General features: G+C 44.7%; 1 protein-coding gene across 6 annotated transcripts in view; it reads right to left on the bottom strand.

Annotated features, from left to right (window-relative positions):
* wwp2 (WW domain containing E3 ubiquitin protein ligase 2) overlaps positions 1-12,172 on the bottom strand; it is a 49,823-nt gene that overhangs the window by 19,871 nt on the left and 17,780 nt on the right. For 5 of the 6 annotated variants that reach the window (XM_058076353.1, XM_058076349.1, XM_058076354.1 and 2 more), the window contains exons 9-11: positions 11,954-12,043; positions 5,873-6,047; positions 1,288-1,342 (exon numbers count right to left, since the gene is read on the bottom strand). In XM_058076353.1, the coding sequence (XP_057932336.1) occupies positions 1,288-1,342; positions 5,873-6,047; positions 11,954-12,043 (320 nt within the window). Of the gene's footprint in view, positions 1-1,287; positions 1,343-1,516; positions 1,600-5,872; positions 6,048-11,953; positions 12,044-12,172 lie in introns of those variants that run through there. The other variant, XM_058076355.1, reaches the window with a different exon arrangement.

The raw sequence follows: 12,172 nt of genomic DNA, 5'->3' as shown, positions 1-12,172 counted from the left end.
GTACGACTTATGTATTTTTTTTCTACCTAATTATGCATTTTTGGCATTTTTTTGCAACTTATACTTTGGAGCAACTTATAGTCCAGAAAATACTGTATATAATTATGAAGTATTACATAATTTTGTGTTATAATATATATAATTATATAAAAAAAATAATAAATTTAGTAATAATGTTAATTATATGAAATTAAATAACTGAAATATTTAACTATTCTATTAACTTTTAATATGAAAAAAAGTAATTTCTGAATTTGTGTCTGTTTATAGATGGTATTTTGTAATATGAAAATTTGACGTCAATACAGGGGAGGCATACTTTAAATGTACCGAAATCATACGGCGTCTTTTAGATTCAAGGTTCAATATCACTTTCGCCGGAACGTATTTACTAATGTTGTGAGAAGTGTTGTTGTGCCCACCGATCGCTCGGCCCTCCCCCGGTTGCTCAACCCCTCCACCCGACGTCCCTCTCCCTCAACCCCATCGGCCGCCCCAGCGAGCCTGGGTTCCGTTCAAGGTGAGGGAGTTCATCCCAAGTGCTTGCTCACGCGGGGTTCAGTTGGTTCTTCTTAATGTACCAGGAGGGTTGTTCTGGTCCTTCTCCATGTGTCAAGTGCCCCCCCAATAATCGATGCCATATAAATCAATTGGAATAAATCAATCGGAGAGTTCACGATTCACGAGTTCACGAGAGACTACGATGACACAAAATATGGACACCATTTTTAACGTAGAAAACGAGCAACCCAGCAAAAAAACTAGTTTATTGCGGTTAATTGGTTCCAGACCCGACCGTAGTAGGTGAATTTTATTTAGAAATCGAATATTTTTATAGTCCTAGCATTAAAAAAAAACTGCTTACAATCTTGTAAATATACTTTTCCGTCCGTAGCCATGGAATAACACCCATTAGTCACTTTTCCGATCCTATTACCACTCCAGTTCCTATTAGCCAATAAGCCAATGTTAGGGTTATTGTGCTTGTAGTGAGATCATTCAAACCTGCAACAAAAGCCTGTTGTTTTGGTGATCAAGTCAGGTGTTTGCATGTCTCACCCAGAGATTACGATATTAGCGACCACATATCATAACATGCAAATGTTTTCACTAATAATAGGCCCTATCGGACCATAAAACAGTATCATTTATTAATTTATTTCGTAAAAACGACAATCGAGTGACATTGAGAGAGTGAAATTGGAAGCACGAAGGCGTCTCGGTTATATTAAACTGCGACGGAATTTAAATCCCAAACAAGTAAATGACGGTGAAGGAGGAACTTACCCCATCCGGGAGGCAGCGGGCCCAGGGGGTCGTTTTCCACCGGCGCACCGGACGGCTGAGGGAGAAACACAAAGATGAAGCTATGGAACCAATTGCATCCCATAATAAGATGAGTCAATTAAATAGGCACGCTGCGGCATCTCCTGTCCGTCCATGTTTTTTTTTTTTCAGTGAAGAAGAAGAAGAAGAAGAAGGAGCCGCAAACAATTACAAAAGGTGTCAAACTCACTCAATAAGCCGTTCCGGTATTCCCGGAGTTCCCTCACTGCACATCGGAGTGCCAACTGATGGGACGTCCACGGCTAAATCGGGTGTGGGAATGCTTAAGAGTGCGACCAGGCCTCTTCCCCGGTGCCGTGGTCCGGGCCGACTGAGGGAGCTGGTCCACGAGCGGCAAGTGTCCCTTCCAAAATCTACACGCTCGCTCGGTAGGAGGATAAAAACAACACCGCTGTTCCAATGAGCTCTCTCGAGCGGGTATAAACCCCACCCCCCCGCGCGGCACCCTGCTCCACGCCACGCTCCCTCCACCTTGGCCCCGCCGCCCCTCCTTAACCCACATCTTCTAGCGCTGCTGTGAAAGTAGTCAGGGAAGTGCGATGTCTGAGCGAACTGAGGGAACATTCATGCTTGTTCTAGACTGGATGGGCCTCGCCCCACCCACTCCGCCTCCTCAACACACCCCGAGGCTTCACAAAGGGCACCTTTATTCAGCTCCAGTCTGGACCACTATGGGGTTTACTCAGCCTGCAATCATATACATACACACACACACACACACACTGAAAAAGAGTATGTGTGTGCCAAGAAGTGGAAAGTTTGTGCACGGCAAACATTTACTGGTGAGTGGAATACTGCTGAAAGGTGGCTTGTAAGGTATTAGTAGGCACTGATGGCATGAAAAAACCTCCTCCTGTCTTTCAACCTAAATATTTACTCATCTTTCCCCTACCGTTGTACTTTTACTTTATTTCCTGTAAGACAAAAAATCATTCATTTTCTACTGCTTATCCTCACAAGGGTTGTGGGGGGTGCTGGAGCCTATCCCAGCTGTCTTCAAGCGAGAGGCGGGGTACACCCTGGATTGGTGGCCAGCCAATCACAGGGCACATATAGACAAACAACCATTCACACTCACATTCATACCTATGGACAATTTGGAGTGGCTAATTAACCTAGCATGTTTTTGGAAAGGAAGCCGGAGTACCTGGAGAAAACCGGGGAGAACATGCACACTCCACACAGAGATGGACGAGAGTGGAATTGAACTCGGGTCTCCTAGCTGTGAGGCCTGCGTGCTAACCACTTGTCCGCCGTGCAGCCGCCCTAAATCATATTATTCATTCATTCGTTTTTCTACTGCTTATCCTCACGAGGGTCGCAGGGGGTGCTGGAGCCTATCCCAGCTGTCTTCGGGCGAGAGGCGGGGTACACCCTGGACTGGTGGCCAGCCAATCACAGGGCACATATAGACAAACAACCATTCACACTCACATTTATACCTATGGACAATTTGGAGTGGCTAATTAACCTAGCATGTTTTCGGAAAGGAAGCCGGAGTACCCGGAGAAAACCCGGAGAGATGGCCGAGAGTAGAATTGAACTCAGGTCTCCTAGCTGTGAGGCCTGCGTGCTAACCACTTCACCGCCATGCAGCTGGCCAAAATCATATTTTTCATTCATTCATTCATTTTCTACCGCTTATTTTCACGAGGGTCGCAGGGGGTGCTGGAGCCTATCCCAGCTGTCTTCAGGCGAGAGGCGGGGTACACCCTGGACTGGTGGCCAGCCAATCCCAGGGCACATATAGACAAACAACCATTCACACTCACATTCATACCTATGGACAATTTGGAGTGGCTAATTAACCTAGCATGTTTTTGGAATGTGGGAGGAAACCGGAGTACCCGGATGAAAACCCACGCACTCCGGGTACTCCGGTTTCCTCCCACATTCCAAAAACATGCTAGGTTAATTAGCCACTCCAAATTGTCCATAGGTATGAATGTGAGTGTGAATGGTTGTTTGTCTATATGTGCCCTGTGATTGGCTGGCCACCAGTCCAGGGTGTACCCCACCTCTCGCCCGAAGACAGCTGGGATAGGCTCCAGCACCCCCTCGTGAGGAAAAGCGGTAGAAAATGAATGAATGAATGCTATTGCTATACAGTGTGCATGCATGTGAGGACTTGAGTCAGCGTATCGATTATTATATTATCGTATAGCATCCGTTTTTGTCAATACCCGCAACAGCAATGCGGCACACAGTGAACACGGGTCTGGCGTTCCCGTTCCAAAGTGAAGCAAATACGAGTGAAAGCTGTTTTTTTGCGCCACAAAAGCGCAGATTATTTCCCCGAGAAGCGGGTGTTATTTACCCAACGTCAACATTATACCACGTTTCCTGAACAGAAACGGCTCCCATTTAAAAAGGTCATGGAAATTTTGAGGGTGTCGGGAAAAGACATAACAGTGGGCACATGTGTGTGTGTGTGTGTTTGCTCGCATTGAGAAAGAGAGAGAGAGAGTGAGCGAGAGAGAGAGAGAGAAAGAGAGAGAGCAATCTATGTCTCAACGCCCCACCCTTATGGATGCAAGTGACTAAAAAAGGTCAGAGGAGAACGTAACGATATTAAAGACATGATGACTTCATCCTGGCGCTCGCCATTCCTCGCCTCAACAACATTTCCGACGGAGTCAGACTGCGAGTAGAAACAGGAATAAAAGACAGAATAAAAAGGAAAAAGAAAGAATAAAGTTTTCAGGAATGTGACTGTGAAATAATAAGTCATATTATAGATATAAAAACACTGGTGCCAGTGCACAACGTGTACGTCATACCAATGCAAATGTTAGCCAACATGACATTCAGTCGTTTATTTAAACCACAGCGGAATCCGTGTTTGTCGACGCCTCTCGGCGTGGCGTGGCGTGGCGTGGCTGACTCACGTCACTGTAAATGAAATCAAAACCGAAAGCGGCCATTGTTTGCACATGTGCTTGAGACTTTTTTTTTTTGTTTGTTGACATGGTCTGAGAGGCAAACACCTCATTAGGTATGCGCTGATGAATATTTCAGTCCAATTTGTGTGGTGCCTCTAAGTTCATTTTCATGACAGAGAAGGACTTCATAACACTCCGAAGTATAAGCAAATTGTGGGAAGAAAAAAAAAATTCAATATTTGTGTCATTCCCAGAACTTTTGCTTTTAGGAAACAGGATTAAAGAAAGCAAAACACAGAACAAAAGTATTTAAATCAGGGGTCTCAAACACGCGGCCCGCGGGCCAAATGTGGCCCGCAGGACACTAGTTTGAGGCCCCCCGCCTTGATATGAAAGTTTAACGCGCAAGTTTGATATGGATGCTGTATGGTATCATGTACCCAGAAAAAATTATTACGTTTGATTCATGTTCATGTTAAAGGTTAAATAACTGTTAATAGTTATCCTCCCTATCCGTGTGGAAGTGGTAAGTTTTTGGCTATTTAAGTTGAAAGGAAATAACTCGAAGGCTACCGTTTAGGTTGCTAGCTCTCTAGTTTGCGAGTTAGCATGTGTCTCAAGACCCTGCAGTTGCGCAATATGTTGTAAATAAAAAAAGAGTATAAATGTGACTATAGTCGTGTTTTGTCATGTCTACAGGGCTCTAATAATGCTTTGTTCATTTTAATCTGAAAAAATCATTTGTCTACCCACCAACTATATGTGTTTTTATTATTTGCCGTTTTATTATTATTATTATATTTATTTATTACAGATTGATTTTCTTTATTCTTGATTTGTTTATTTATTTTTCATCTTATTTTGTGTAGAAAAATACAAATTAAGATATTTGAGAACAGTGGAATGTTTTATCAGAGCTTTTATTGTAGAAAATCAGAACCAAAGCAAAGTTTATTCATTTTTCTGTTTTTAATAAATGTGTGTTTTTTTTTAAACCTGATGCGGCCCAGTCTCACCCAGACCCTAGCTCCAGTGGCCCCCAAGTAAATTGAGTTTGAGACCCCTGATTTAAATGGAATATAGGTGAACCAAGAGAGAGGAGGAGTAGGAGGAGGAAGACAGGAAACGGCAGTTAATGAGCCAGGGGGGGGCTTTCGCGAGGGTTCCTGAACAAACGCAATTACTGTGCAAACACACACACACACACACACACACACACACTGAGGGCAAGGACAATAGGCCAGTTGTGATAAAGACTAAAAATAGCATCTGACCCAAAAGTCCTGTGAAAACATCTGCCTGAAAAAAAAAAAACCTTTTGTGATTTTTTTATGCTTTGAAGTTGTGAGTCTTATTGTAAGAAGGTGATCTCACCACTGAAGTATGAGTGTGTGTTGGCACACATCTGGGCTAGAAATAAGTATTATCAGCATCAACAGCTTTTCTCACACACTTGGAGAAGGAGGAGGAGACCAAAGTAGGTAGAACCCAAATTAACCCCGACACTGTTTGATCTGTAAAATGTTGGAAGTTTAGAATTCAAACTATGAGCAGTGTTGAACGGGCTCCAGTTCAGTGGTAAATACTCTGATAGATCATACGGTACACAGCAGATGTTTTTTTTAAGCAATGATGTGGACTACCTGGTAAAGGAAGCGCTGGCTGAACTGATGCATGGCGCCCTGCAGCTGGCTGCGTTGGCTCTGCCACTGTTGATAGTTCCTCACAGACTCGGCGGTGGGCCTCTGCCACGTGGTGGTTCTGGTGTTGTGGTCGACGTAGTAGAACCTGCCTCGTTGGTCCAAACGCTTTTCCCAGCTGAGGAGGAGAAGAGGTCCAGTTATTTGTTTTGCGAGTTTGGATGTTTGACTTCAACAATGCTGCTCAAGTGCAGGGAAAATACGTAAAAATACGTAAAATGATGATTGATTTATTTGCTTGTTTATTTCTAACTTATGACGAAAAAGTAGCTAACTAGCTTGGTAGTTGCTAGCTACCAAGTTGGCATACTGTAGAATGACATACAGCCACACCTCTTACTTATACATTGAATATTTTGGTAGTAAGAGCATAGAAAAGCCTGGTTACCATCTTCTAAATATGCTTTTTGAAATAATTAGAGACATTGTGGGGCGGCACGGTGGACGAGTGGTTAGCGCGCAGACCCCACAGCTAGGAGACACGAGTTCAATTCCACCCTCGGTTATCTCTGTGTGGAGTTTGCATGTTCTCCCCGTGCATGCGTGGGTTTTCTTCCGGGTACTCCGGTTTCCTCCCACATTCCAAAAACATGCTAGCTAACATGCTAACATGCCACTCCAAATTGTCAAATAGGTATGAATGTGAGTGTGAATGGTTGTTTGTCTATATGTGCTCTATGATTGGCCGGCCACCAGTCCAGGGTGTACCCCGCCTCTCCGGTTTCCTCCCACATTCCAAAAACATGCTAGCTAACATGCTAACATGCCACTCCAAATTGTCAAATAGGTATGAATGTGAGTGTGAATGGTTGTTTGTCTATATGTGCCCAAGGATTGGCTGGCCACCAGTCCAGGGTGTACCCCGCCTCTCCGGTTTCCTGCCACATTCCAAAAACATGCTAGCTAACATGCTAACATGCCACTCCAAATTGTCAAATAGGTATGAATGTGAGTGTGAATGGTTGTTTGTCTATATGTGCCCTGGGATTGGTTGGCGACCAGTCCAGAGTGTACCCCGCCTCTCCGGTTTCCTCCCACATTCCAAAAACATGCTAGCTAACATGCTAACATGCTACTCCAAATTGTCCATAGGTATGAATGTGAGTGTGAATGGTTGTTTGTTTATATGTGCCCTGGGATTGGCTGGCCACCAGTCCAGGGTGTACCCCGCCTCTCCGGTTTCCTCCCACATTCCAAAAACATGCTAGCTAACATGCTAACATGCCACTCCAAATTGTCAAATAGGTATGAATGTGAGTGTGAATGGTTGTTTGTCTATATGTGCCCTGGGATTGGTTGGCGACCAGTCCAGAGTGTACCCCGCCTCTCCGGTTTCCTCCCACATTCCAAAAACATGCTAGCTAACATGCTAACATGCTACTCCAAATTGTCCATAGGTATGAATGTGAGTGTGAATGGTTGTTTGTTTATATGTGCCCTGGGATTGGCTGGCCACCAGTCCAGGGTGTACCCCGCCTCTCCGGTTTCCTCCCACATTCCAAAAACATGCTAGCTAACATGCTAACATGCCACTCCAAATTGTCAAATAGGTATGAATGTGAGTGTGAATGGTTGTTTGTTTATATGTGCCCTGGGATTGGCTGGCCACCAGTCCAGGGTGTACCCCGCCTCTCCGTTTTCCTCCCACATTCCAAAAACATGCTAGCTAACATGCTAACATGCCACTCCAAATTGTCAAATAGGTATGAATGTGAGTGTGAATGGTTGTTTGTCTATATGTGCCCTGGGATTGGTTGGCGACCAGTCCAGAGTGTACCCCGCCTCTCCGGTTTCCTCCCACATTCCAAAAACATGCTAGCTAACATGCTACTCCAAATTGTCAAATAGGTATGAATGTGAGTGTGAATGGTTGTTTGTTTATATGTGCCCTGGGATTGGCTGGCCACCAGTCCAGGGTGTACCCCGCCTCTCCGGTTTCCTCCCACATTCCAAAAACATGCTAGCTAACATGCTAACATGCTACTCCAAATTGTCAAATAGGTATGAATGTGAGTGTGAATGGTTGTTTGTCTATATGTGCCCTGTGATTGGCTGGCCACCAGTCCAGGGTGTACCCCGCCTCTCCGGTTTCCTCCCACATTCCAAAAACATGCTAGCTAACATGCTAACATGCCACTCCAAATTGTCAAATAGGTATGAATGTGAGTGTGAATGGTTGTTTGTCTATATGTGCCCTGGGATTGGTTGGCGACCAGTCCAGAGTGTACCCCGCCTCTCCGGTTTCCTCCCACATTCCAAAAACATGCTAGCTAACATGCTACTCCAAATTGTCAAATAGGTATGAATGTGAGTGTGAATGGTTGTTTGTTTATATGTGCCCTGGGATTGGCTGGCCACCAGTCCAGGGTGTACCCCGCCTCTCCGGTTTCCTGCCACATTCCAAAAACATGCTAGCTAACATGCTAACATGCCACTCCAAATTGTCAAATAGGTATGAATGTGAGTGTGAATGGTTGTTTGTCTATATGTGCCCTGGGATTGGTTGGCCACCAGTCCAGGGTGTACCCCGCCTCTCCGGTTTCCTCCCACATTCCAAAAACATGCTAGCTAACATGCTAACATGCCACTCCAAATTGTCAAATAGGTATGAATGTGAGTGTGAATGGTTGTTTGTCTATATGTGCCCAAGGATTGGCTGGCCACCAGTCCAGGGTGTACCCCGCCTCTCCGGTTTCCTGCCACATTCCAAAAACATGCTAGCTAACATGCTAACATGCCACTCCAAATTGTCAAATAGGTATGAATGTGAGTGTGAATGGTTGTTTGTCTATATGTGCCCTGGGATTGGTTGGCCACCAGTCCAGGGTGTACCCCGCCTCTCCGGTTTCCTCCCACATTCCAAAAACATGCTAGCTAACATGCTAACATGCCACTCCAAATTGTCAAATAGGTATGAATGTGAGTGTGAATGGTTGTTTGTCTATATGTGCCCAAGGATTGGCTGGCCACCAGTCCAGGGTGTACCCCGCCTCTCCGGTTTCCTGCCACATTCCAAAAACATGCTAGCTAACATGCTAACATGCCACTCCAAATTGTCAAATAGGTATGAATGTGAGTGTGAATGGTTGTTTGTCTATATGTGCCCTGGGATTGGTTGGCGACCAGTCCAGAGTGTACCCCGCCTCTCCGGTTTCCTCCCACATTCCAAAAACATGCTAGCTAACATGCTAACATGCTACTCCAAATTGTCCATAGGTATGAATGTGAGTGTGAATGGTTGTTTGTTTATATGTGCCCTGGGATTGGCTGGCCACCAGTCCAGGGTGTACCCCGCCTCTCCGGTTTCCTCCCACATTCCAAAAACATGCTAGCTAACATGCTAACATGCCACTCCAAATTGTCAAATAGGTATGAATGTGAGTGTGAATGGTTGTTTGTCTATATGTGCCCTGGGATTGGTTGGCGACCAGTCCAGAGTGTACCCCGCCTCTCCGGTTTCCTCCCACATTCCAAAAACATGCTAGCTAACATGCTAACATGCTACTCCAAATTGTCCATAGGTATGAATGTGAGTGTGAATGGTTGTTTGTTTATATGTGCCCTGGGATTGGCTGGCCACCAGTCCAGGGTGTACCCCGCCTCTCCGGTTTCCTCCCACATTCCAAAAACATGCTAGCTAACATGCTAACATGCCACTCCAAATTGTCAAATAGGTATGAATGTGAGTGTGAATGGTTGTTTGTTTATATGTGCCCTGGGATTGGCTGGCCACCAGTCCAGGGTGTACCCCGCCTCTCCGTTTTCCTCCCACATTCCAAAAACATGCTAGCTAACATGCTACTCCAAATTGTCAAATAGGTATGAATGTGAGTGTGAATGGTTGTTTGTCTATATGTGCCCTGTGATTGGCTGGCCACCAGTCCAGGGTGTACCCCGCCTCTCGCCCAAAGACAGCTGGGATAGGCTCCAGCACCCCCGCGACCCTCGTGATTCATGAAACTAACTAACTTGGCAATGTGCTATGGGATGTAGATTTCACAGGCTCTGGAAACTGAAGATTCAAATTGGGGATGTGATTATTCCACATTGTAGCAGCTGGAAATTATTGCTCTTATTATAAAAAAATATATACACATATAAGTCAAATGTCAAAAGTGACCAAAGCTGGGCTAAATGCTACATCAACAGTCTATTGATGCTGAAAGACAAAGCCCGCCTTCCCCAGACTGACTTTCACAGTGATGATAGCCATTCGTGATCAAGCACGTCGACGTCAGCAGCTGCCAATGCCGTTACTTAGAAATCTATTTATATCTCACTCTCATCCTGGGAAGTGGTCTGGACTGGGACTTAAATCTTAAAGTGGCCCGCAAAGAGTCAAAACAAAGGAGTAAAAATGGGAAAGCGCTACTGTTCTGATCTGATGTTTCCAATCCAATCCAATCCAATCCACTTTATTTATATCGCACATTTTATAAACAGACTTTCCAAAGTGCTGCATAGACCAGTAAAATAGTCCAAAACTAAAAGATCATTTAAGAAATAAAATAGTAAAATAGATATTAAAATATTAAAAACAAGAAGCAAAGCGATAAAAGTATAAAAAATAAAACCAATTAAAATAAAAAGAAAGAAGTAAAAGACACAGGACTATGCAACTCACTCCGAGTTAAAATCCAGAGAATAAAAGTGGATTTTAAGACGAGACTTAAAGCTTTCGATGTTGGGGGGGCTTTTTTACTTAGGAGGGGAGAGACTTCCACAGCTTGGAGGCCAACCACAGAAAAGACTCGGTCTCCCCTGGTCTTAAGTCTCGTCTTGGGCACCACGATAAAAGTATAAAAAATAAAACCAATTAAAATAAAAAGAAAGAAGTAAAATACACAGGACTATTCAACTCACTCCGAGTTAAAATCCAGAGAATAAAAGTGGATTTTAAGACGAGACTTAAAGCTTTTGATGTTGGGGGGCCTTTTTTTTTTACTTAGGAGGGGAGAGAGTTCCATAGCTTGGGGCCGACTCGGTCTCCCCTGGTCTTAAGTCTCGTCTTGGGCACCACAAGTTGGAGCTGGCCCTCGGACCTCAGTGACCGCGCTGCAGAGTAAATTTGGATGAGGTCCGAGATGTATTTGGGGGGGGCAGCCCATTCAACGCCTTAAAAAACAAACAATAAAATCTTAAAATCAATCCTAAAGCCAACAGGCAACCGATGCAGGGGGGGCCAGAATTGGGGTCATGTGCTCCCACTTTTTGCTTCCTGTTAAAAACTGTGCCGCAGAGTTCTGGACTAACTGAGACTTTTAGCTAATTCCAGACTAAAGTGCATTACTGTAGTCCGCACGTGATGAAATAAAAGCGTGTATGACTTGCTCAAAGTGTCGCAAAGATTAAAAAGATTTAATTTTAGATAAAAGCCAAAGATGATAAAAACAGGATTTTATAACTGCATTAATTTGTTTATTGAGTTTAAAATAAAATCACTGTAGGCTGCACGGCGGACGAGTGGTTAGCGCGCAGGCCTCACAGTTCGATTCCACCCTCAGCTATCTCTGTGTGGAGTTTGCATGTTCTCCCCGTGCATGCGTGGGTTTTCTCCGGGTACTCCGGTTTCCTCCCACATTCCAAAAACATGCTAGGTTAATTAGCCACTCCAAATTGTCCATAGGTATGAATGTGAGTGTGAATGGTTGTTTGTCTATATGTGCCCTGGGATTGGCTGGCCACCAGTCCAGGGTGTACCCTTGCCCCTTTGCGGTAGAAAATGAATGAATGAATAAAATCAATGTCTATTATGACGCCGGGCGGCACGGTGCTCTAGGGGTTAGCGCGCAGACCTCACAGCTAGGAGACCAGGGTTCAATCCCACCCTCGGGCATCTCTGTGTGGAGTTTGCATGTTCTCCCCGTGCGTGCGTGGGTTTTTTTCCGGGTACTCCGGTTTCCTCCCACATTCCAAAAACATGCTAGGTTAATTAGCCACTCCAAATTGTCCATAGGTATGAATGTGAGTGTGAATGGTTGTTTGTCTATATGTGCCCTGTGATTGATTGACTTGATGACATACCCTGGTGGCAGCGGCCTCTCCCATGTTGTGGTCTTGGTGTTGTGGTCCACGTAGTAAACTCTGCCGTGAGGAAGTACTCTCTGCTCCCAGCTGGAGAGAACACAAAGAACGATCAGATGTGGAAGCAAAGCTGTGGCCATGACTTACGAGCCAAAATACGTAAAAAGGTTATTGAGATGACCTGCGCTTAATATTTCTATGCACAAAAGCATAATCGAT

Source organism: Doryrhamphus excisus, chromosome 6 (assembly GCF_030265055.1).
Source record: "Doryrhamphus excisus isolate RoL2022-K1 chromosome 6, RoL_Dexc_1.0, whole genome shotgun sequence".
Lineage (NCBI taxonomy): Eukaryota > Metazoa > Chordata > Actinopteri > Syngnathiformes > Syngnathidae > Doryrhamphus > Doryrhamphus excisus.
This window is presented reverse-complemented; position numbering and strand designations above follow the sequence as displayed.